Below are 27,759 nucleotides of genomic sequence, written 5' to 3'. Positions count from 1 at the left end.
TTTGCAAATTTATACTGATAAATATGTTCTAAACTTATACCTTCTTCTTTGTATGGTGCTACAATCCTCTTCCAGACACCTTTATCCATTGTCAACTCTCTTCATCCCTCTGCCCATCACCACTAGGCACTTATGACATTATAAGTCTACCTCTTTCTTTTATGCAATCTCCCTCATTATAACTCTCACTATTGTGACTCTATCAAATCTTCTTATGTAGGCCAACCAGTTTAATGTTTTTGTTTTTATAAATCTAATGATATCCTTTCCCTCAATGAGACTGTTCTTCATTCTTCTGCAACCACCAAAGATTTTCCTGCTTGTCAGTCCAAAATATTCACCTCAATATTCTTTTCTCAAATCGACTTACTAGATATACAAGTAATTCTGACAATATCCATGTTTCACATCCAAATGCGATAACCAAGTGAATTAAGTTCATAATGGGCAGTCAGGTGAATTACAATCAATTATTATTTTTATTTTGATTCAATAAAATATGATTATAATTAATTTTAAACAGTTTTTCATGTCCATCTATTCACTAAACATATTTTACATTAATAAACAGAACTCTTGTTCAGATTAAAGTAAAAGTTTTGTTGAAGTTTCTCTATATTTACTTTACTACATTGCTTTTCAAAATTATTAAGAGAATTTTAATATTTAAAAGAGATTTAAAATTTCTTAGTGAAATAAAAAAAAAAAAAGGTTGGTATATGTGGCTTCTAAATGGCAAATATGTTTGACTAATCAATCACAATAAATATCTTATCAATGTACACATTGTTTTTTTATTAATGCTATTATGCTCAATACAATGCATATGTAATCAATGACTGTGTATATAAATAAGTTTCTCCATCTCTCTCTCTCTCTCTCTCTTAGTATAGTTTTGTTAATTAAACAATACTATATTATAACATTTCTTGTTCCTCAGAGATCATGGATGTTTTTTGTGGATGGTGGGGTTAATATAATCGTAAAAAATAGTTAGTTTTATTATATTAAGGAAAAAAAAAATAATAAAATCATTTGCTGCACTTGTTACACATGAGAAAAAAGGTGTAAATAATAAATGCAGCTGTTAAAACTTTAAAAGATTAATGATGCAAGTTGGCAAGCACTGTAATAGACTATATAGTTATGTTATAGGTAATACTAGTTTGTGAGAAAGTTGCACTGGATTTACCTCAATAGCTGCATCAACAACAGTATTCTTGTTAATATATTTTTCTTCACACAGGAATTGTGTAACTAGTGGTAATATTATCTGTGTCACTGTTCGAGGACTTGGTGCCTTTTTTAATTCCTTTAACACTTGCGTTAATCTAGAAAAAATATTAAAATTAAACAATACAAAAATGTTTACATAAACACACTATTTTTACAAAATAACTAACAAATTTTGTTGTTGCTCTACATGTAAACACATTCAACTGAACTATAAAATAGAATGTGTTTGTAATATCATTAGTTGTCAATTTTTAATGTCATCATAATTAGGTATAAAATTAGGTTTAAGAAACTAACAGTTAAAATATGACTATGTCAGGGACCAAGTCAAAAGTCAACTGCCAAAAGATAACTTGATTCAGAATAATGCTAGAGATAAAAAGTGATCAGGCAGCAAGGAAATAGCCTATCATTACTGTATATGTAACATTGTATGAATCACATCATATAATATGATGTATCTAGAAATGGGCTCATTTAGTTCTGGAGTCAGCCAAACCATATTAGCTAGAATAGTTTATATTATATTTAATCTTCTTACATATTTCAAATTAAATATAGTACAGCAATTAGAGATACATATTTTTGAATGCATTATAACAAAAGATAAAATCAGATAAAATTTTGTTCCAAAATCAATTTTGTTCCCCAAAATTTTAAAAGTTATTTTCCTTGATTCTAAAATAACCATGATATAAAACTAATGATATTTTTCCAAAAAAAGAAAAAATGCTTAAAATAGCTCATAACTGAATTGTTTATTTCAAAAATCCATTATGTGCAATGATATTCACATGGAACGTGCCAGGTTTCTGAAATAAACGAGCCAATTATGATTTTTTAAGTTGGAACTTCAAAAGCTGGAGATATTTTCCAATATCATCAATACAAAATTAATCTCAATGTAAGATTAAAATATATTTCACAATATAAGTATTTAATCTTATTCACAGAAATAACTGGAGTTGGAGAATGAATTAGTCTAAAAATATTTCTCAGTAAAAATGTTTTTAAACACTCACCTCTACTCAATTCTACAATATTAAACTCTATTAAAAAATTACTCAATAATTTCAAGTACTCACACACTTACAATATATATATATATGTATGCATGAATACTTACTTATTCATTAAGCAAATTGTTTTAGATATGTATTTTAAATTTGTAGCCCTGTTTAAATATAAATATATAATCATAATCCTGGCTAGACCTTCTTCTAATTTGAATACAATTTGGTTGGATTTAATTGGTTACCCATTGAAGAAACCTGCTGAACCCAGCTGCACGTTATTGAAAAATCACTGATGAGAATTTGGCTAGAACATTGTCTAATTCAATGAGATTTCAATAAAATCTGATTGGATTTTTTAAAGCAGGTAATGGAACTCTTAATTTGTAGCATTTATGTTAGGAATAAATATATATAAGGCTATAAAATGAAAAAAAGGGTTTTTTATAATCAATTTAATAATCGGTTCACTGAAGAATCCAAACTTGAATCAGATGTATAATTTACAGAAAGAATTTCAATGAAATTTTCTTAGTTTTTTCTGATGACTGAAGGCTCTTCAGATGAAAATAAGTAGTCATCTTTTAGTAATTTTTCTGCTCAAATAAAATTTTTCAAGTTTTCCCTGACATTTTACATATTTGAGTAGATTTCCCTGACTGGTAATTTTTCAAAACCTTCACGATTAAATTGAAATTCCCTAACTTTCCAGGGCTGGGGAACCCTGAAAACGTGCTTAAGAAAAAGTCAGTAACAGTTATTAAGTAAAAGGGTAAAAAAAAAAAAAATTCCTTCATTTCCATACCAAAACACTTGTAGTTGACCTGATATGAGAAATTGCCACTCCTAAAAAATGACGTAGTCTGTACTCAATGAAAACAAAGCATCTCATGGCATATATCCTAAGGAAAGTGATAAATAAACTGATTTTTATTGTTCTTTCACTTACTTGAATTTGTTATTGCATATCAGCATACCAAGCCTTGAAAATACAGGTGATATTTAGCCCTAAAAGTGACACCTTCACATTAAACACCAAAGGAATTTATGTATGAATATCAATACTCTCAAGAGAAAGGAATTCTGAGAGATAAGACAGTGTAAAGCAAATAAATTAATGCATCCCATTTTTTTGTGAAATAATTAATTTTATATATATATAGATATCTCAATTAAACAGGAGGCATATTTATTACAAAGAAATGTAATGATTATTTTAAGTTTACATTGCTAAGATAAATGAAATAATTTAATTAATATAACTTTAAAAATAAAACTTACTTTAAAAGTGCTCTCACTCTTCTATGTAACTGGAGATGTTGAAGGTTTTCAAAGAAATCAACTTCTAAATCAACTTTATTTCCCAAAGGTGATAAATCCCTAAAAACTGGATGAAGTTCATGACATTCACGAACCTAAAATTATGGAAGAACAAAAAATAATAAATATAAATTTGAATTCCATTGAATAATGCAGCAAAATTGAGTACTTGAAAAATTATAATCTTTACAAATTGCAATTAATATTCTTAAATATCATGACCACAAATGTGAACAATGAAACATTAAGAATACTCGAAATATGGATTACTATTTTATTAAGACTAAAAATTTAAATAAAAAAATTTGTCTTATAGCAAAAATTCTTTTTTTATTTAATAAATCGAGATGTGCAACATAAAAAGGTGAAATACATAAAAACGAGAATAGTGTTCTTATTATATGCAAAAAAAAATATGAATGAGTTTTTTTTTATCTTAGCTGAAATAAAAATAAATTATATTTTTATAATTAATACTGCATTAATTGCAAGTTAGTATTGAAAACAAGTTACCTATAAACACTTTTAAACAATTAACAACATCATGCTTATCTTAAAAAATTACATCTTAGTACAGGAAATTCTTAAAAGAAAAATATAAGGACAGACAATTAACACAGTTATAAATAAGTGGCACTTAAAAACGTTTTTTCTATTTTATTTCAAGGGGAATAATAGTGCTTGGTTGACATATTAAAAATATAATGTATTATGCTACTATTTTTATTGCTTAATGTTGAATAATTTAAACTGTACGGTATAGAATACTACTAGCAAAATTCAGAATATATTATATGAGAACTTCTCATATTCATATCATTGAAACATTATACTTCTCTTTTATAAAGCTTTATACATAAGAAATCAGAAAACCAAGATCTAATTGTATTACTTAAATTATAACAACAATGTTCTAGTTCTATCATCTGTTTACCACTAATCTGAAGTTTTAATTAACAATATGTCCTAATATAGTTAACATATTACGTAACAAATGTTCTAAATACAATTAATAAGTAGGTTGATTTTCTACAGGATAAGAAAACAAAGTGAAACTGCATTTCTGAATTAGATGTTTTAAATGGAGACATCTGAATTATCATTTGACTAACTTGTATACCAAACTCTTTTACAAGAATATTGTGTACACAAAATGCAGATGACAAGCAGCTTTGATACGTTGAAAAGGACAAAAACATTTGTATAATTCAAATATAACAGCAAACAATAAAACTGAATACAGAAAAATAATATTAATCCCAAAACAGGGTAAGAAAGTGACAATAATCTAATGAAACACATTATTTTAATCCTTATTTGTAATTAGAAAAAAAAGGAAGAAAAAATTGATTTTTTATTCTGAGTTCAACTGCAAAAATTGACAATACAAAAAATACAGGAGAAGAATGAATTGGACTATAGTTGTGCAACAAAAAGTATAAAAAAAATATTACGATACATGCAAAAATTATTATTTTTATTTAAAGTAAACATAATCTTATAATGAATGAGATAAATGACAGTGGAAGTTTTTTAAAAATCTACAACCGAAGTACACTTACCATGTACCCTAATAGAACAATAGCTTCTTGCTGAATAACATCACACTGTTTATTTCTAATAGATGAGGCTATTAATGGCAACAGTGTTTGCTCAATAAGGAGGTCACGAGCATTTTTATATTGCAGACAAAGCGAAGGACACAAATGTTGTAAGCAACGAGATGCATTATCTCTAATTGATAAATCCTTTTCCTGAAAAAATAAATTAAGAAAACTAAAAAAATGTTACAACTTTTTGTGATATAATGATTATTTACATATATATTCAACAAACTGCAATATAGCCATACATGAAATGAATACACAGGATGAATACCTACAACCTACAAGAACACAATATGATCTTGTTGTCCTGTAGTCATGGGCTTATAATGCATAAACAAAAGAAATAACAGAAACACTTTGGTAATGAAGCTAGATAAATTTAAACCAAAAAAACATAAGCAATTTATATATTTCTTTAGTAGCTCATGACCATTACAATATAGTTCTACGAATTTTGTAAAATCAAATAAAAAAAGTAAATGTAGAACAAACAATAACATTCTGATTTATTTTTCTAAAATCAATATTTCAATCGTATAATCCATTGAAAAACAATAAAAAAAAACAAACTTACAGTTCTGAGAAAATAAAAGCAAGTATAAATGATGATAATTCCCATATCAACAGTTAGCTCATTTGCGTCAGTTTGAATTCTAATTTGTTTAAATGCATCCAAACGTCGATTAAAGTCTGGCTGCTCAATCCATCGTTTATCATACGCATTTAGGTCTTCTATCAGCTCTACATCAATTTCACTGCCTTTTCTATAAAATCCAGCGAAAAGGTAAATTATTACTCATAAAATTTTTAAAAAAATACTTAAAATATAAAATTTTGTTACTTATAAAATTTATATTTTGTAATATTAAAATAGCTGAAATGTATTTACAGATGAAAGCTGATTGGCAGCTCCACTGTATAAGCATTATTCTGTAATTTAAACTGTATTTTAAAAACAAGTAAAAGAATAAACTTAAGAATAATAAGAGTCACAATGTGGGATGCTAACATAGAGAATTAAACTAAACAGAAAGTCATCTACTGTACCGGTAAGTCTGTGCTATAACTGAGATAGTTGAGACTACTACACGAATTGTAGCAAGAAGGCGTATTGAAGATGTCAAGTTGCAAGCTGGTGTACAATAAGTGCTGTCTGGGAAGTGTGCCAATGTAACTATTCTGCTAATAGTACTGAAAAAAGTCACTCTATAATGCACTTAGCATGAGCACACAAATTTCTTACACTATTACCAAATTATATAATTTTATTAACTTAAGCTTCAGTTTTAACCAAAACCATGAATTTATTTGATAAGGTTTTTTTAAGTTGTAATGCCTATGTTTTTCTTTTCACTGATGGGTATTTTTTATTATTTTTGTAACTCTGCAATAAAATAAAAACTACAAACGTTAAATTCTTTCAATCTTGCAACCACTTCATACAACCCGTACAACACGCAACATTGAGAAAAATAATAAGAATAATGAGGTAAAGCTCTTCATTACTAAATTGAAAAAATGAATTTACGTTATTCATTCAGTAAAACAATCAATATATTTTCTTTATAACTGAATATTACTAGAAACAAGTCAAAAAAAATTATACCAACATTAAATATAAATATTTTTACAATTGTAAGAATATATTAGTGATGAGCTGCTGCAGTTACATGAAATAAACACAATGTGTGGAAAACACTACTAAAGACTCATATAAAGGAGGAATTACATTCAGAGAGGAAGGCACTTCAAAACTAAATAAAAGGTTTTTTCAATTATTAATTATCAAAATGGTTCATTTTCTCTCCCAACTGATTCTTTTTAGTTCACATTCCTATCCTGTACTGTAAGACATATGGGTAATTTTTTTTTTACTTAACTGTTATATATAATTACCACTAATGTATATTAAATAAACACATTAGTAAATGTCTAAAATGCCTAACAAATGTTCTGATTATAATAAACCAACTAAAATTAAAAACACTACAGTTTTAAAATAATAATTAAAATTAATACCTTGATACAGAGACAATAATTTGAGTTAAAAGTCTTCTAGATTCTGCAGTGGAGACTAGTCCAAATAGTGGTGCAAGTTTATAAATGTACGATCCTGGATTGCAAACATTCTTAATTAGATTAGCCACAGTGTTTAAAATTGGACAAAGAACTTCATTGCCAGATTTTGCTTTTTTTAATATCATTGGAAAAATTAATGAAAGTAATGTGTCACTTGTTGCAGAGTCTGTCACTAATTCTGTTGCTCTAGATAATATAGTCAAATCTCGTTTACCAAGATGGTATTTACCTCCTTTCCTTGATAATTTTATCTTCAATCTCTCTAAAATTGATGGTATATGATTCAGAATCAATAAACTACCATAATTCAATTTTTCGATATCTAAAAAATTTTAAATAGAAATAAGATAAAAAGAGATACTTTCACTTACAACTTAAATTAAATAATCACAATGGTATGTATTATCATAAGGTTAGATATTCTCATCATGCCAATAGATAAATTAAAATTTTATACATTTTTACATATATGAAGTTTGATAAAAAAATATAGAGAATTTTTAATTTTCCTGGGCTGTATAAGTACAATTGTCATGATTTTTTTTGTGCTGTGTTAGCACACTTGTCCCTAACATATATTTACATTGGTAGTCATACTGGATGCTTAGCTGTTGGCTGTCAAAGAGGTTACATCTGTTTTGGTATGATTGGTGAATTTTAACTTGTGGAAAAATGGAACAAAGAATTTGCATTAAATTTTGTTTTAAGAATGGAATAAAGTGCAGCACCACATTAGAAATGTTGAATGTTGTTTTTGGTGATTCTTTTATGAATAAAACAAATGTTTCCAAGAGGGTCATAAAGATGTAGATGATGAGCGCCCTGGATATTCCAGCACATCAACAACTGATGACGTCGAAAAAGATTATGGCCAATCACCGAATCACTATTAGAGAGGTTGCTGATGAAGTTAGCATATCATTTGGTTCATGCCAAGCAATTTTTTCAGATGTTTTGGGCATGAAACGTGTGGTAGCAAAATTTATTCAAAAATAGTTGATTTTTGACTAATAGAAGTGTCGAACGAACACTTCTGAATGAAGTGAATAACAATCGACAACTACTTAACGGGTCATTACTAGTGATGAAACATGGGTGTACGGGTATGAGATCGAAAGTAAGCCCAATTGTCCCAATGGAAACTTCCTGAAAAGCCAAGACTGAAAAAACTCAACAAGTTCAGTCAAATGTAAAGGTTCTAATTGATGTATTCTTCAATTTCAATGGTTTAATGTATCATGAGTTTTTACAACCAAGTTGTACAATCAATGAGTACTACCTGAAAGTTCTATGCCATTTACAATCTGAAGAAAATGCCTGGAATTTTGGTGAAACAATTCAAGGCAACAGCACCACAATAATGCACCTGCTCACACTTTACTGCTTGTTCATGAATTTTTGGCCAAAAACAACAATGTTATGATGCCTCAGCTTCCGTATTCATTGGACATGGCCCCTTGTAACTTCTTCCTATTCCCCAAGCTGAAAAGAACCAAGAAAGCACAACATTTTTCCAACATTAAAGAGATAAAGACAAAATCGCTGAAGGAGCTAAATCTCATACCAAAAATTACTTTCCAGAGGTGCTTTGAAGACTGGAAAAAGTACCGGCACAAATGTATTATATCTCAAGGGGAGTACTCTGAAGGTGACAAAATCAATATTGATGAATAAATAAAGATTTTTTGAGAAAAACTGAAATTCCGCATATTTTTTTATCAATCCTCAAATACTTAGAAATGTAAGATTTTATGCAATTAAAAATTCGAAGTTGCACAAAAAATTATCAGAACATAAATTTCTATTTCAAGATTATATGCCATTCAACAGGTTATGAGGCTGATAATATTTTGGCAGATTGGACTCAAAAACATATACTTAATTAAGTTCTAAAGACCAAAATAAATATAAAAATAGAAAAATGCATAAATACATCAACAATTTTTTTTCACCAAGATGTAGTTCAGAAAATAGGCATTTACTTTATAACCCAATATTTGATTTTCTTTAATAAAAACTGAGAATATCCTTGGTATTTTCTGAAGATATAACAAATTAATAAACTCACACTACGTGAAAACTGAATTTTACCAGAATATATTATTTTAGATATATCACTTATATTTAAATAGTTAGGTCAAGTAAAATCAATTTCAAGGGACCTACTGCTGCTATAGCAAAGTAACAGAAAGTATGCACTAGGTATTTTTCTCTAAAAATAAAATGCATAATTTAATTAACAAAGCAAAAAATAAATAATATGAAAATACATCATCAGAGAATTACTTAAGATAACTACATAATTTAAATACTTACATGGTTCAGCTGCTGTTTCACAATTAAAAACAGCGGCGTTATTTACAACTAGTGGAATAACAGTCTCTTTATTACTTTCAATTTCAGAAACATGAGCTTGCTGTTCACCTTCTTCCTTATCTAAATCTTGTAAAGTAAGCAAATTTTCCACCATTTCCAATATTGCATTGCATACTGAATTATGAGTTCCAGCAACGACTAATAATTCCATAACTGATGTTAATGGATCCAGTGTCTTATCATCATTACATTTACCCAGAAGAGGAAAATATCTAAAAAAAACCAAAAAAGTAACTTTCAAAGATCACCAACATTTATAGATTTTCTTAAAAGAGAGTAGACAAAACAGAACATGTGAATTAAATTTTTTTCCCAAGTTGATAAGAGTATAAAATTTATTTATTAATTTTTAACAAATTAAATGATTTCATTTTTCTTTTTTAGAAAATTTAATGTAATCTATCTTTAAAAAGATAATTAAAGAAACTAAAAAAAAATAAAATAAAACAGATTTTAAATTTTGGTATAAAATAAAATGAATGAGATCAATTTAAGGTACATTTTAATGGTGTCACTGAATTTTTTTTTATGGTATTCAAAAATGATCCTTATTCAATGTAAGTTACTGCATTTTACAAGTAGTTTTCATTCTGAAAAAATTAACAATTTAAGAGATTTTTGGAAATTAATGTGTCACTAACATAATGGAAGTATGAGGTCTGTTTAGAAAGTACTGAGCATTTTTAATTACATGCCACCAGAGATATTTGGCGACACGTGGTTGGCAGCAGCATTGTGTTCTGCGTAACCCCCTCTGTAACCACATGTTCTTGGATTGTTGATCTCTTGTTTAGTTTTCATGTTGTTGTCATTCAAGTGCAATGTGTTTAACTATTAGTTAAACTGTTAGATTTTTGTAAAGTACGATTTTCAGGAGCAATGATATAAAATAAGATTTTGCGTGAAACTGGAGAAAACTTTCAAATTGCTTTATCAAGCCTAACTTGATATGCAGAGGTGGAAGGAAAATTTTATTTGGATATATGACAGTGTTTCGGAGCACATTTTTGGTTCCAGGTTCTAATGAATCTCTTTTTGGCCAATCTTTCCTTCTCCAGTGATTTTTCTGTCTCTGCTATTCCATTTGCTCAAAAGACAAGTAAATTTTATGTATCCTGCTTGGTCCTAGGAGCATCGATATTATTTTGAGATCATGTAATCACATGTAATCCACTTATGATTGTTGTATTTTATTTTATCGAGAACAAATTCCAAATTATCATAACTCTCTTTTAAAAGGACACAATGTCCAGCAGGTATTGATGGATACGTATTCAAATTGCGAAGAAAGGCAACTTTGAGGCTTCTTTTGGATGAATCTGTGAACAGCCTCCGATCGATACTTTCATATGGAATGCTAAATTGAGTCAATAATCCAGGTACAATAATCCAGTCAATAATCAGTGCAAAGACTAATTCTACTTCTTCTGAAAAATATGAAAGAAAATCCTTTTCTCTGTACTGAATCAGGAAAATGAGATGCCAGCTGCTAGCAGGTTCTTCTCTTTAAGCCTCGAACCAAGCAATTCCGAATCTTCTTTGGTCAGATGTAAGTCTCGAACCAAATCGTTCAGTTCAGACTGTGAATAAAGCTCTGGTGCATAGCTATCTCCGGGTTTGTACTCCTTGATGTTATCTTCACTTAAATCACTTGTCGAACCATCTAATTCAGGTGAATTTTCTGGTGGAATTGGCACTGGTACATCTGGGCCATGACAAACTGGGCGTAAAGTGGATGGCATATTTGGATAGATTTTTTTGTTCTTCAAATTGAAATCATGAACACCAGTCGAACAAAAGTAACATTCATTGGTATGATTTCATGGTTCTTGCCACACCATTGCATCTCCAAATCTGAATACTTTTTGTTCACCCTTTGTTCACTTTGTCTAAGTGTAGCAAACGCAGTGGGGTGCCCAACTTTTGCACTCCGAAATACGTAAGGTATACTTGTCAAATGAAACTTTTGTTATACTTCTTTTTTGCCTTTCTACCGTTAACTCATTACAAATGTAACAAAAAAGAATCTGCAGAATTTTTGTAGCCTCTTGAAGACATTTTGAAAATGGAAAGTTTGCTTTATGGCCAGAAAATATATTTTCCACCAATAAAATCGTGGTTGATCAAATAGGACGGAGAAAGACTTGATTTATGCACGCTGATGGTTGAAACAGCACTGATAGTAGATGCACGGTAGATAAGTGGCACAGACAGCTGCCAATAAACATGTTACATCTTGTTAAGTCTTGTCACAACCTGTAGGCCAAGCTCTCCCACTGTCTTATCATCTTCAACCCAACTCCCCCACACACTCCTTTTCAGAACACTCAACTGTATAGCTATTAGAATGCACATTATAAGCCAAATAAGTGAATATATTGTATTAATTTATTATTAAGAAAAAAAAATTTTATGTCTATTTTATAGTATCACATTTTTGCAATTTTTCAACTTTTTAAAATTTTGAAATTTGTGATTGGCGAAAAATCCTGATATGATGGAAACAAATGAAGGTTATTTTTGGATTCAGCGCAAAAAAAATATAAAGTATCAATTATCAAAAAATAAAAATCATTCCACAACCCAAATTTTCCAGGCTTGTGCATTCTACATGGACTACTTTTCAAATTAATGCACACAAGTAGAACTTTAAGCATGATTAAAATTTAACAGCAGATAATAAACAAAATTTTTTTTTAGTGATATATCCTAATACCTCATCCTGAAATCAAGTTATGGGTGCATTATCTTCCTCTTTTGTAACTAACAAAATATCAAACTAAGAAATCCTTCTTTCTTAGTTTAAGGAAAACAGAAAAAGAATTCCTAGTGTTTTTTTTCTGTTTTCCTTTCTTCAAATATCTAAAATACGTGAATCTAAAAATATTTCACAAGGAAAATGTATAAAATGTCTGGGGAGATAAGCATTATTCAATAGCAGATTTATCAATCAACTACACAATTCACAGTTCACAACACCTTTTTTTTTTTTTACAAAAATATGAGTACCTGAAAGACGAAGATTATAAGAAAATTATTGTTTTTTTAATTAATACTGCAACTCTTACCTCTGAAATTTACTCCATACCATAAATAATTTAAGTAATGAAGTAGGGCTATGTACTCCTTCTACTGATAATTTAGGTAACCATGGCCAAACATATATCTACAAATTAAAAATTAAAATAAATTTTTTATTAAATAATACTATGAGAAAAGAGAAAGATTATGATAAGAAAATTATACACAAGCACTCATTTTTAATATAATCTATTACTGCTGTTACAGAATGCTGTAATTGTACTACCACAAAAACAGAGTACTTTTCATGCATAATTTCTACAGGTTTTTCTTAATAAATCAAAACTCTCAAGAATAACATAAAAGAAAACAAGGGTCTCCAAATAATTTTTTTTTTCCATCTACCACAGATAATATGATCTGTTCCACATTTGAATTGTTTTCCTTACAGAATTTAATACACGTTGCCATGTTTTAGTACAGTGTGCATAAACTACTACTTAATTTTGAGCATTATGTTTTTATTAATAATTCTCCAAATTCTAAACAACTATTTCACCTTAGCCCAGACAGTTAATAAATTGGATCATTATGAACAGAATCTTTTTTCTTTTCGGTGAAAATTGTAATTTACAACAAAAAATAAAAATAACTGATGGTAACTAAAATGTAACGTATGGTTCTTTTTTTATTGTATAAATTAATTACAACGAAACAGCTTTAAAAATAAATTTCATATTCACAAAAAGTCAGTAACTTCAGTACATTCACACATTTACTACAAATGTTAAGATGAAAAAATTAATCTGTGCATTATTTTGATTTTAAAAGTAAATTCTGTTCAGCTTATTGATCTTTAAAAAAAATGTCATTGTACTATTATAATAAAGAAACAAAAAAAAAAATCATCAGGAATAATAAATATGGTTTACAAGATGTTGTCACGTTCAGATACCTGGCAACAGTACAAACAATTTGTAGATGGCAATACATTGTAACCAGCCATCCAAGTAGCAGGCAACTAAGTTAAATAAATTTTAACTAAGCTTTACTTAGTTTAGTAAAACTACCCCCCCATTAAATGAACTTTCTGAATAATATAAAAATAAAGTGATAGAAATCTAATTGGTAAAATGTTGATAGGTTTTTTCATACCTTTTAATTATAATGCTATAAACAAATAAATGAATAGAAATGTGTTGATTTAAAAAATACACCCTCCAGATTATAAATAATGTAAATTTACTGAGAGCTAAAAACAATGTTTAATGCTTAATTAAAAAAAAGAAAAATCATAAGCATAAGAATTATGAGTAAAGGGTTTTAGGGAAAAACTAGTTAACAAAGTATTTACATCTTCTAGATTTAATTTTACTAACATAAATACAACCCTGTCTGTGAGTCTTTTTCTATTCATTTTATTTTCTTTCTATATTACCTAATTAGTATCAATCTCTTTATCAGTTTGTATCTTAATAAAATTGTTAAAAAGTGAATTAAATGTAATCAATTTCAAATCATTTTTACAAATAAAATTCAGCACGACTGTTAGTACATCTGAAAATGTTGACTATTTTTTCTTTCTTCCCATTTTTGTGGAATATTTTGTAAAGATCAGTTTAAATGACAGATAGAAAATAGATCATTACTGCTGATCTGCTAGTTCATTAAGGTTCATTATTATTGCTGCTGGTTATTATCCACTAGCAAAACTTGCATATTACTAGAATTAATTACTGCACCGCTTTTAAACTAGTGAAGAATTTACTAATAATAAAATACCTAAAGTTTTACTTATAACACAGCACAAAAAATACAAGTTTATTTGCAAATTGCACAAAAAATCATTAACATCAGAGTCCATAATCTTTAATCTAAGCAAGAGGTTTTTCTCAAAAACACATTCATACAATTCATGACAATTATAAAAAGGTATAAAATTTACTTAACAATGATTAATAAATAAAAGAATATAAAACAATACTAAACTACATACAGTTGTAATAATATGGTGAAATACAATTATTCAATGCAATTATAGATAATTTACAAATAAAAACTCAAAAAATTTTTCTCTTAAACACATATTATGATCTGGCAAACAGACAACAAAAATAGTATATAGTAAGACGTTATTTTATATTGTTAAAATAGAAACATTCTAAACAGTCATTCTACAAGTCTGTAAAGGAAATTTACATGTACTCGTATGAAAAATACAGTGTATATTACAGTTTGCAACTGCAAAAGTTTTCTGGTATGTAAATAATAACTGACGATGGACTCAGTGGTAAATCTACTAAACCTAATGTTAATAATAATAAAACTCAACTAAAAAAAATGATTTAACTAAAATGTTTGCAAGTTTGAAAAAAAAAATTACTGAACTATACCTCAAATACAGCATCCAATTCTTCAGCAGTCCAAGGATAAGTTTCAAATAATTCAAAGAATTTAGATAATGAATCTAATGCAGTATTTCTTATCAATCTTAAAGGTGCAATATAACCGGGATGAATTATACTTCTATCTTTAAGAGCGCAAGCAACTATCCTTCCGATACAAAAGAGAATTTCAAGCAAGTAATTTAATACAGCAGTACTCATAAGACCTCCGCAATAGGTCAAAACTGTGAAAAGTAAATTGATAGATGACTGCAATCTTCTGGGAGGAATCATACTACCTAAATCTAGAGTAGCATCAACATATTTTATAACCTCTGTTGGAGTGTCTGTAACACAAGATAAAATAATAAAACAATTAAATATATTCAGATTTAAAAAAAAAAAGTTAGTTTCAATTTTGTTTATACTGCTTTTATATAAAGTTTGATATTTGAAAAAAGTAGAGCAGAAATTAAAACATAAAACAATGTAAGAAAAGTCAGAACTGTTACCTGAGCAAATCTACTCAAAATACCTACACCACACAACTGGCCAATTAGAAAATTAGTTTGTAACAACTTTTATGTCAATACTAAAATATTTGTAAAGTAAAAAAAAGAGGAAGCTTACTGGATAGAATGTAATTAGAAAAATAACCTGATACAGCAGATAAAAGAAATAAAGTTATGATAATCATATTCTCTGCATTGATTTACTTCAATGTGTTGTAGATGATGAGATAATTAGTATTGTTTTTTAATGAAAAATGTTGTCAGTATAATGTCTATATCAGTTATATTTAAACATTATTAGTTCTTTGGTATGTCAATTTGGGTTAACAACAAATCCTAGTGAAGGATTGTACAACCAACATCAAGGGACACAAATGTCTATGAGTCTCAATTCAATAAAGCTACCAGAATATCATACAAATCAATGAGTTCTCTTCAGTAAATGAATGGCAATAAGTATACAAACATAGTACAGAGTGCCAGGGAAAGGATGAAACCTGAAAAGAGTTATTTTTTATAGTCAAATAACAAAATTAAAATTTACCTCTAATATCTTGAATAAAATATATTTATGACAAAAACAATTTAATAATGACTATCATTTTATTTTTTTATGGTAGCATGATAAAATTTTGTCTTACATTCTCTTCAATGAAGAGTAAATACTTAATTTCGTTCACGAATAAAAATGCATGAATATTTAACCATTCTTGACAAAAATTTGGGATCTTATTAGTCTTCTGCTCATTGCTGAGCATCGTGACCCTGTTGTCCATATGTCGCCATAAAAGCAACTGGGTTGTCAAGGGAAAATTATCAGTGGTGATTTCCCGTTGCCTTTCACCGACATCCAAATCCTGTCTGTTCACAAATTCAGTTTTCTGCTGGGATTGGGTACCCAACCTTCCACTCAGTTGCTCAGCTTGCAAATATTTATCACAAATCTTTGCAAAATTTGGAAGAAAATGTTTGCAAGGAATTTAGGCATTAAATTATTGTAAGAAAAGTTTTGAGCCTAACATAGAAAGACGTATTTTTCTCAGTCAAATATAGTTTTATTTTTCAACAGTCTCCTTTCAAGTCAATACACTTTTTCCAGCGATGTTCTAACCTCTTTAACCCTTCCAAATAGTAGCTTTCTCCACAAAATAGGCATTTATGTATGCGATAACCTCCTCCTCTGATGAAAATTTCTTTTCTCCAAACGAAACTTTAAAGTTAAGAAACAAGAAAAAGTCGCTTGGGGCCAGATCTGGTGAATATGGTAAGTGGTCAACCAATTCAAAGTGCAATTTGTGAATTTTAGCCTTGGTGACTATCAAAATGTGAGCAGGCGCATTGTCCTGATGGAAAAGACACTTTCTTCTTCCTCAAATGTGACCGTTTTTTTGCAATTTCTGCCAGCTTGTCAAGTAATGATGCGTAATACTGTATCATTATTGTTTTACCTTTTTAACATAATCGACAACAAAATTCTGTTACTATCCCAAAAAACAATCGCCATCACCTTCCTGGCTGATGGAACCATCTTAGCCTTTTTCAGAGAAGGTTCACCCTTTGCAGTCCACTGTTTTGACTGTTGTTTCGTCTCAGGAGTGTAGTGGTGGATCCATATTTCATCTACAGTTTGTTGATTTGTCAGATTTTTTCCAACAAAAAATCTGACTTGTTTTGCTTAAACTGCTCCACCAGGGCCTTGGAAATATTCATTCAAATGCATTTTTGGTCCAAAGTGAGCAAATGCGGTACCCAACGTGCGAATAGCTTACGCATATCCAATTCTTCAGTTAATATATGACAAATATGTTCTTTCGATATGCTCATAGCCTCTGCTATCTCTCTAACCATAATTCTTCAGTCATCCAATACCAATTAGTGAACTTTTTTGATATCGGTGGTGGTTGCAGTTCTTGGCTTCTTGGCTATCCCAAATGCTCATCAACCAAGCTAGTATGACCATGTTTAAATTCAGCTGCCAATCTTTTCACGGTGGCATGGGACAGAGTCCATGTAAACAGTGTCCTACTCGGTTTTAATTTGTGTAGGCATATTGCCTTTCAGATGCAAGTATTTAATCATGGCATGATATTAGATTTTTTCATTTTTACAAAAATACTCACATTTATTCAAATGATTGTCAAACAACAACTGAACATCCAAAATGGTTGAAATTTTAATGAGTACCTTTCAATGCATGCACAAATACATTCCCTAATTTTTGTTGACGTGTGCTGCCATCTTCATGTTGAGGCTCACAACTTTTTCAGACAACCCTCGCATGTATTTAATTACTGAATAATATACAAAAGATACTTTTCTTTAGATACTGACAGTATTAATAAATTGGTTATTGAATTGTCGTGCAAATTTTTATTTCACATTTACAAAATTAACATATGATTCCTGCAAATTTTCTTATTTTCTCAAATCTTACCTCAGAAACTATTGAAGGAAACACAACTAAAATAATATGTTTTAAAAACGCTTCCAACAGAAACTGGGCTTAGTATGAAGAATTACAAAATGTAATTCTACATTTAATACAGATGAACAAATTCTGCATAAAAGGGATAGGGGAAACATAAACATACTCAATTTTTTTTAATTTTAATGTTTACCTTTTATGAAAGGTGTATAGATCCTGAAGGCCATTTGTAAATATAACATTATTTCATCTGTATGGCAACCAGCTAAAAATCTAAGAACAAGAGAACGCCTTAGTTGACCAGCTGATTTACTTCCTGTCCTTACACCACTCTTATTAAGCATTTTGCTATACAATATCCTGTTAAACAAAAAAATAAAGTTAAAAGGTATTAAAAAAATAATACAATATTTCCTGTTTTATTCATTATAAAAGTTAAATTAGGTTAATATGAATAGTTATAATCAATTTTAATTGTTTTGGTAATCCAACAAACTGAAAGAGCTTTCTTTATTATGCTATTATTGTAATATAAATATGCTGGCTAAACACCACTTTCCCCAGCATGCAATTCCCAGCATGGGAAATTTAAGTTTTGTAATTGAGAATAATTATCATTCAGTTGTTGATCAGTTTATTATTGCATCTGGATTAAGAATAATGAATTAAATAATAAGTAAATACATTAAGATTGAGATTTTAACTTCAGTTGATGGAGAAATAAGAATTTTGCTGAATTCCACGAAGAATTTTGCTTGAGATTTCCTTATTCACTTGTCCATCCATCAACATTTGGATGAGATGAAAATTGAATTTGAAAATACAGGAGGCTTCGGAGATGCTCAATGATCAGGTAGCTCTAGAACTAGTTGCAGTTTAGTAAACAAACAACTTGCGGAAAAATTAGTTAAGAGACCTCAAATATTAATGAGAAAGTCTTCTGTTTAAATAACCAGAACTAGTTTAAGAAAAATTCTAAAGGAATTTAAGTTACCATGTTATATGCCAAGATTATTTAAATATACTTGAAGATAATTTTGATAGAAGAGTGAGATTTTGTGAGAAATTTATTATTTGTTGAGAACCAAATGTTTATTTTTCTAGTTCAGAAGATTCTTGATGATTTGAGATGTTCTTCCAGAAATATTAAACAATCATATGTTTGACATTGGCTGACCCTATGTTTGGCATCAAGATGGACCTCATGTCCTTAAAATTAAAGAACATCTCAATCAAATTTCTTGAATGGATAAGATATTGGGTAATAGTTGAATGAATGTCCACTATGTTTACATGATTTGATAAACTTAATATTTTCTATTCTGGGAATCTTCAAAAATATGTGATATCAGATAAATGAGACCTATGAGATCTATTTTCTTCTGATTAAAATCCTCTCTACTGATTGAAAACTAAAGTTGATCTTATAAGTTAGGACACAATTATATTGAAAAAAAAGTGAAATTTGGTGGTTAAACATTGCTACAAATGCATAATAACAAAATGGTGACACTTTTGAACACTTCCTCTTATGTACATTAAGCATATAATCAAAATCTTTTTGTTTAGCTTCTCTTATTACCTCCTTTTATAATTAATTGGCTAAAATGATTTTTAGGACATGGCAAAACAATATAAAATAAGTAAGAAAAGACAATGCAATACCTCATTACAATTGGCATAAGATCCTGTCGGTGTTCAGGTCTCACCATATCACTTTCAGTATCGATTCTGAATAAAGTTATTTCATCTTTAAATGATTTATCATCAATGAGACCGTACAAATGATCACTGGAAAAATATTACTGTGGTTAATAACAATTTATATAAAACAAAAATACCAATAATTTTTAATAAAAATAACTAATATTAAAAGTAAAATTATCAATGAAATATTAAATACTCACACTAAAATGTTTCTGCATTATTAAAACATAACCTCATCATTTTGCTACATTGAAAAAATTGAAACTGTTTGCGTTTTAAAATATAACAATAAAAAAAAAAATTTTATTAAACTATTTGAGGTTATTTGTACAAACTAAATGTAACTAAGATTTAACTGATTTATTTTTTTCAGGAAATCTCACTTATAATAATGAATTCACAATATTTAAAAGATAACACTTATTTTAATAATGTAAACAATTTTTAATTAAAAAAAACATCACAATTTATATTCTTAAGGAATATCTTATATTTACTATTTTCTATGGATTAAAAACAGTTTTTAGAATATACATACAATAAAAGAAATCTGTAACTCTTTGTTTTAAGTAATAATCAGATTATCTCATTATATCTACCGTTAACCAATAGTCTGAGAAGGTGAACATTTTAATTGCTGTCCAACAAAGTATCAGCTAGCATTTTACTGACGTTCTTTAATAAAAAATTTGCCACAACCATACCATTTGATATAATGGATACTTTAAAACAGTAGATATTCAGTAGAAAATAACAAAAGAATTTATATTTTATAAATAATTAAATCTAATTCTTTACAGAATGGAAACATGTATATAGTGCATTGTTTCTCTATAGCTAGGAAAACATAAATATCTTGCTTTAATTAAGATTATGTTAAACATGATTTATTTGTTAGGAAAGCACTGATCGAGTAGTAGATAATGATCTATCTCGTTCTCTCTTGCTGATGCAATAATTGTAAAAGATCTGAGTTAGTAGTAGGTAATGGTAATGTTTAGGATTACCTTCTTTGAGAGTAATGATGTCCATATGATAATCCTAGAAATGAAGAGAATGAAAGTGTTCCTTGTAAGGCTAAACACCACTTGTAATGTAGAGGACTTGGATTTGCATTTATCACCTCACAGTGGTAAAAGTAAAAACCATTATTTTCCCCAGTAAGTCTTGCATGACTGCTTGTTATTTTTGAGAATGATTGAATTTACATATGTGGTAAATATCAGATTCTGACAACTGTTACAGTTTAGTCAGCCAATATAAAAACAGAAGTTATTATTTTTTACCAATGCATTTAAAAGGAAAAAATACGCACTTAGATATGATAATAGTTGTAACTAGAATAGGTTTCCTGCCAATTTTGGTACAGTCGTAACATCTTTGTTTTTTATTTAAAAGGTTCTTGATCCTTTTCACATGCAACAAAATTAAATATCATATTTTTATATAAAAACCTTGATTACACAATGAATTAATCATCTAAAAAAAGTAAGGACAATAGCCTAGTCGGCAGGTTTATGGATTGTCTCTGCTATCCACCTCTCAGAAATTATATAAATATTTGGTGGCCATGAAAAATTCAATTACTAATGGAGGAAGATGAAAACTGCTAATGATAATTCATAGTGAGGCAGTGGATGATACCTACAAACAATGTTTTGGTGTGTCAACAGAAATGAGGATTAATAAAGAAGATTCCATTTGAATATGTCTAGAGAAAGCATATAAAAAAAAAAATGTCAATAGTAGGAAAACACTCAAAATTTGTGCAATTTCAATGATAAAGTTTTGAAATGGCAAACATCATCTAAGGAAGTAATTTAAGAAGTTTGTTGTAAAATTGTTCAGGCATGTGGTACAGTATCTTACTGAAAAGGATCACTAAATTTAATTATAATTACTGAAAAACAATGGATTTGTTGTTTTTCTCTACACTGCAGCTGCCAATGGGAGTCCTGTTTTTGGCAATGAATTGAGGAGTCTATCTATAACCAGCCTATATGACTTAATATTTCAAGGAAAAAGATAACTACCATTATGGCCACAGGTTATATATGGTAGAAGTAAGACCAGAGCTGTTCTCTTTAGTGGATCTGAGTTATACAAGACTATGAAAATAAACTGACACCCAGATAATGTTAGTGTTCAGGAGAAAAACCCAGATATTTTACAAATTAATACAGTTTTAATATATATTCATGGAATTTTATTGACTTGCACTGTATCAGGAAAATTTTCATCAACTGTTTATTTATTTTGTATCAGGGTCCAAAAATCATGCTCACAAACCACTAGACACATATCACACAACTTTTTATCTCTTCAACTATATTAAAAAAAAATTGAAAATTCAAACTGACTAACAAATAAAGCTTCTGATAGATAAACAAATATTAAAACCTTTCTTCTTTTAAAACAAATGTGTTAACATTATTATAATTGCAATACTTCCAGAACACATTTCCTACTTCATTCTTTCTCATATTTCCTACAACCAAAACACATTTTATTTTTATTTAAATTAATTTCATCAATTAAAAAAACAACTAATAGATGTAAAGAAATGAAAAATGGACTCACCGGTATGGTAAAACATGTTTATATTTATACGCCATAATGCAATCTAAAGAACTTTTTTGAACTTCAGGATTTTTGTGCGTTAATAATTCATAATATATATTCCTTAACTCTGTTTCTTGATACATTGATTTAGGATCACGAAGCTGTCCAAATATACATAAATGTGCTAAGAGACTCCTGAAAAATAAATATCATTAAGTATGTAATAACAAACAATTTTTAGAGAATTAAAAGAACTATAATATAATTTATTAAAAAAAGAGAGAAAAGAAGAAAGGAACTTAATTAATACTCAAATAACATACTGTAAATTGAAAATGGACTTTATTTTTACAACTATCTGTGTAACCATTTGATGTAACTTACCTTTAATATATGTTAATTTATTTTTAAAGTAATTAAGCTAATTTCATTTTTCTTGAACAAATATTTTTAATACATTAGAACATAATTACATACATTATAAGTAAATCTTATTAGTTTGTTCCTGTTTAACCTGCTAGTGGTGAGAGTTTAATGGATGATGCGAATCCTTGCAGACCACTCAAATTTAACAGTAATCTCATTATTCAGATGAAATTCATCAGCTATGCTTTCTGATTATTCTTATATAAAAAGCGGGGAAAAAATATATAAAAGTATAAAGTTGATTGCAATGAATAGAAAAAACAGATGAATTGGTGATTTTTTCTTTTTCAAATGACAAACTATAAAACATTGGAATATAAATTATGTCATTACTAATAATTATTTTGAAATAATTTTACAGATTAAATATTTTACTAAACAACTTAATCTAAGTTATTTAAATTTTTTACTTCTTAATAGTTACATACAATTAAAACATATAAAAAAATATATGTTCAGTTGGACACTACACAAAACAATGCATAATCCTTTTATGAATTTAATTTTTGCACTTTAAAATATATATATAGATATATGATGAATAAAGAAAGGGCATGTTAAGAATCTGATGATACCTATTGTTAAACTGATGGACAAGTACTATTATTAAATTTAAAAAAATATTTATAAACTGAAAGTAAATATTAATTAAATATAAATATACTGAAAATAATATATTAATAAAAATAATATCAAATATAATAGCAATAATGTAGTAAATATAAATAATACAGTATTATAGTAATATAAATAATATAAATATATTACTAAATATTAATACTGTTGAACTGATAGACATAAATCAACAATTCAATGATTTTTATTCTGAAAAATTGCAAAAAAAATGCAGGAAGAGAGTTGAACAGAAAAGAAAGTGAAAAAAATTAGGTCTGCTCTGTGACAAATGCATGAATGTTTGAGTCATGAACCTTCACTCATTATACAAACTCAAACAATGGAAAAATACCATAAAATTGTATTATATAGGTATCACAATTAAGCACTATTTTGCTCTGGAGGAACTTAAAAAATGCTAAGCTTGTCATTATTATTAAATATTTATTACACTTACAAAGTCTAATGTCATATCTTGGGGCTCTCTCAGAAAGTCAGAACAAGTTTTTAAAACATAAAAATGGACTATGAGATCATTATTAGGTGCCCATAAGAATGAATTGTGTAGACCTTATTTAGAAAATTAAATTAACTTATTAACTTAATTAACTTATCTATATAAAATTAACTTATCCTTATGATTATATTTATGAATGTGCAATCTTTGCTAAATGGACACTTACTTTTTAAAAATAACAATATCCACATTTACCAAACCAGACAATGGAACTGTTTTTGTATAATTCAGCACAACATTCTGACTTGTGAAAAAGGGCCTCAATATTTTTCTGATACAATTTTTTATAAATTACAAAACTATTTGAAAATCTTCCCAATCTATTTAAATATAATTAAAAGATTTTCTTTTATATAAACAATAATACTGAATTGATGAATTTTGAAATAATTTTTTAAAAAAACAGGATTTATCAACATTTCATTCAATGTGCACATAATTTACAATGTACTAAAATATAATATGTACTAAAAATATTTTTCAGTAATGATTAAAGTATTTTTTACTTTCACATTATCTCAAGTGCTTGTATTTAAATAATAATTATAGATTTTAAACACATCTATTATTTTTTATCTTATAATTTGATTTTTTATTTATACTTGCAGGTACCTGCAACTTCACACACATACTTGTAACAATGTAGCCTACAAAAAATATTTTTTTAAAAATAAGATTCATTAGAATTGGTACAGTAGTATTTGCTGAAAGAAGAAATTTACTCATTTCACAGAATAACTTATCTTTTCAAAATTGCCTATTTCTTCATTTTTCAAAAAATTAATGTGTATGATATCTGGTTTTTTTGTACCCTTTACATTTTTCTATTAAAAAAAATAAATGAAATAAAAAAGATTCATTGAAATAGGTGCATTAGCTTTTTGTACGACTGAGAAACAGGCAAACAAATTTTCAGATTTATATATTAGTATAATTAACGAGCTCTATGTAATGTATTACTGTTACGATCAGAATAAAGATTTATTTATTTATTATCAGAATTTATACATACTAAAATTTTTAGATAAAACACAATTTTTTAAATATAATTTTATAATACAATTTCAATTTTAATTTGGGATAATTACTCTCATTAATATTAGCTTCTATCTTTGAACTATCATGGTTAATTTCAATTTTTATAAAGTAAGTTGTTATATTTTATTGCTTATTTAGCAGATAAAATGCTTCCTCAGTGTTTGTGTATGAGTTAATTAAAAAAAAAAAAAAATGTTGTCAATAAAATTTTTATGTGCTATTAATGCTACTGAACTACTAGCATGGAAATTGCACATTAATAAACTTTCTATTTAATGCTATAAATTTTTTAATGCTATATTTTGACACATGTCAAATTTTTGATACAATGCTGTACAGCTATTTGCACTGTGTATTGATGATGGATGAGTAATAGGAGCAGACAATTGTAATCTCAGCTTGAATTAAATATGCTTATTGAAAATTCTTTCGTTTTTTTTTATTGGTATATAATAATATGTTATGTATATCACATCTTTATAAGATAATAAATATAAAAACAAATATACAATAAAAAATAAATGTGATTAAAATCAATATAAATTATTATTTAAATAAAAAACACATGAAATGAGATAATACATTAAATCATAAAAAATTACTACAAAATTTTCACAATTTATAAGGTGCTACTGAAAATTATTTTGAGCACATATTTATATACATGGCTGAATGAAATGCAGAAAAATCAAGGTTTTTTATTATTATTTTTGAATTAGGATTATCTAAAAATTGAACAACAGAATAATATCATTTCTATAAAACCCAACAGGTTCATGACAAAGAGGATAAAATACCAATACTGAAACTATGCTAATAATTGTCAAGTCAGTTCTCAAAAATCAATGAACAAATAAAGCTAGGTGGATAACATTAAGAGAGCATCATTTTTTCCTTTTAGTTGTGCAATTATAAATAAAATAATTATGATTTAGAGAAAAAAGAAATGCTGACACAAATGAACAATACAACCTTTTGTTATTTAACATAGTGGAATGCAAGAGTATCAGGGGATATTTTATCCCTGTATAAATTACAGAGCCTGAACATCAGTCTTGCTGCTGGGTGTTTCTAATTATAGGGCGAGTATTTAATTTTTAATGGCGGTTATATGTTTGTTTTTATTCTAAGATAGACGGACTTCGGAATTATGTACCAATCCTTTGTAGATCAGGTTTTGAAATTTTTTTACTTGTTTATTCCTTGGGAGATTAGCAAGGTAAGATGTTTGTATCTTTCTTGCAATGTGATTCCCTTTCAGTCTATCCACTGAAGGCTTTCCAGTCTAGTAGGTATGCGCCTGATGGGGCCATTTTTTTTTGTAGAATATATGCACTCCCAATAATGAGGTAGTCGAATGTGTTATCTGTAGGCTAATAATTGTAAGATCTAACAAGGATTTAACTCCTATTATTCTGTTATAATATGTTCAACTGAAAATTACAAATTATTGGTTAATTTTCTTTAAGAGAATGCTTTAATTACTATTAATTTTTATTAAAATAATTACAAGCAAAATTAATGTCCCAACTGATTTACAAGTACTGAGTAAGAAATGTTGATAGAATTGTTAACCAAAAATGTAAAGAATTTTTATATTGGATTAAAAAAATTCATCATTATAAGGAAAAATTTATCTTTTCTCATCAATTTTCAATCATAGGACACCCTTAAAAAGTATTAAGATCTTGCAGAAAAAAACCATTTCTCACTTTATATAAAACAAAATTTATAATGAAATAAATATTATACAATAACATACTTTGAAGCAGATTTTCCAGGAAGAGAAAACTTAGGCAGTTCGGTAGATGCACTCTCATTTACACAATTTTCAGTCTTCTCTGTATTATTTTCATCAATTTTATTTCCATCAGTAACATCTTCATCGATTTCCATAGGTTCTTCACTTTCATCACTCTTTGGATTAAGTTTAATATTCCAGTTTGAAGCTACATCAGCATTAGTTCTGAAATATTCTTCTCTGAAACATCCAAAATTTTAATTAACTGCAAAAAAGCAAAAATAACTACTAAAAGCTAAAAACTTAAAAAAAAATAAAATAAATGTTACAAAATAATATAATTTATGATAACCAAAATCATTTTTAAGCCTGCTTTTGTATCAAAACATTCTTGATATAGAAATGTGAATGCAAAAAATGGAACTTCTATTTTGTTGTAAGCTAACAATGAGACAAGATTTTACTGAGCTACTAAAACAGTTTAGTCTGTAGAGTCCTTCAATAAGCGTTTTAGATTCATATGCTTAAGACACAAGTTAAATAAATACTGATTGAAAAGGAAATACTTACTCAAGAAATGAAATAAAAAGAGGTACAATATCTCTGTTTTTAGATTCACATACTTCTGAGAACTCAGGCATAATTTTCCATAACATATTTCGATAATTCCAATGATCTGGTTTGTCATCAAGTGAATTAATTTTAGAATAAAAACCATTCAAAGCAGTATCTGTAAAACAACACATGTAAATATAATATTTTAAAATGTTACATTTTTAAACTGACATTTTACTTGAAGTAGCAAATTCAATAATTGAAGTAGCAAATTTTCAATAATTCTAATTTTGCAAAAATCCACATTTATGTGCCTAATATTTAACATATATAAGTTAATAGATGTTGGGTATAAATAATATCTAACGCATAATACAAAACACATAAGACCAGAGACAAATTATAATCTAAGGACAGAAAGATGGTGAGAGTTTTTAGACACTGAAAGAATGATCTCTTACTTGTTAATTTTATGCCAAGTTGAACAACGATAAGTTCACAGGCGTGTTTTGTTTACACGAAACACTTAAGTGATTAAGTTTCTGATTAAACCTGTGATGAATCTTTATAAGGAAAACCATTACTAATAAGTGTTACAATCTAAATAAACTGCATAGAAAAATTA

General features: G+C 27.9%; 1 protein-coding gene across 1 annotated transcript in view; it reads right to left on the bottom strand.

Annotated features, from left to right (window-relative positions):
• Positions 1-27,759, bottom strand: part of LOC142329325 (small subunit processome component 20 homolog) — a 103,927-nt gene that overhangs the window by 48,453 nt on the left and 27,715 nt on the right. Inside the window, exons 10-22 of the mRNA XM_075373808.1 lie at positions 27,150-27,309; positions 26,601-26,819; positions 22,261-22,437; positions 19,639-19,764; positions 18,167-18,333; positions 15,046-15,383; positions 12,700-12,797; positions 9,572-9,843; positions 7,196-7,577; positions 5,751-5,940; positions 5,132-5,323; positions 3,531-3,664; positions 1,193-1,331 (exon numbers count right to left, since the gene is read on the bottom strand). Of these exons, the coding sequence (XP_075229923.1) occupies positions 1,193-1,331; positions 3,531-3,664; positions 5,132-5,323; positions 5,751-5,940; positions 7,196-7,577; positions 9,572-9,843; positions 12,700-12,797; positions 15,046-15,383; positions 18,167-18,333; positions 19,639-19,764; positions 22,261-22,437; positions 26,601-26,819; positions 27,150-27,309 (2,594 nt within the window). The remainder of the gene's footprint in view (positions 1-1,192; positions 1,332-3,530; positions 3,665-5,131; positions 5,324-5,750; positions 5,941-7,195; positions 7,578-9,571; positions 9,844-12,699; positions 12,798-15,045; positions 15,384-18,166; positions 18,334-19,638; positions 19,765-22,260; positions 22,438-26,600; positions 26,820-27,149; positions 27,310-27,759) is intronic.

This window comes from Lycorma delicatula, chromosome 8, assembly GCF_047948215.1.
Source record: "Lycorma delicatula isolate Av1 chromosome 8, ASM4794821v1, whole genome shotgun sequence".
Classification (NCBI taxonomy): domain Eukaryota; kingdom Metazoa; phylum Arthropoda; class Insecta; order Hemiptera; family Fulgoridae; genus Lycorma; species Lycorma delicatula.
The sequence above is the reverse complement of the archived record's forward strand: the minus strand, read 5'-3'. Positions and strand labels throughout refer to the sequence as shown.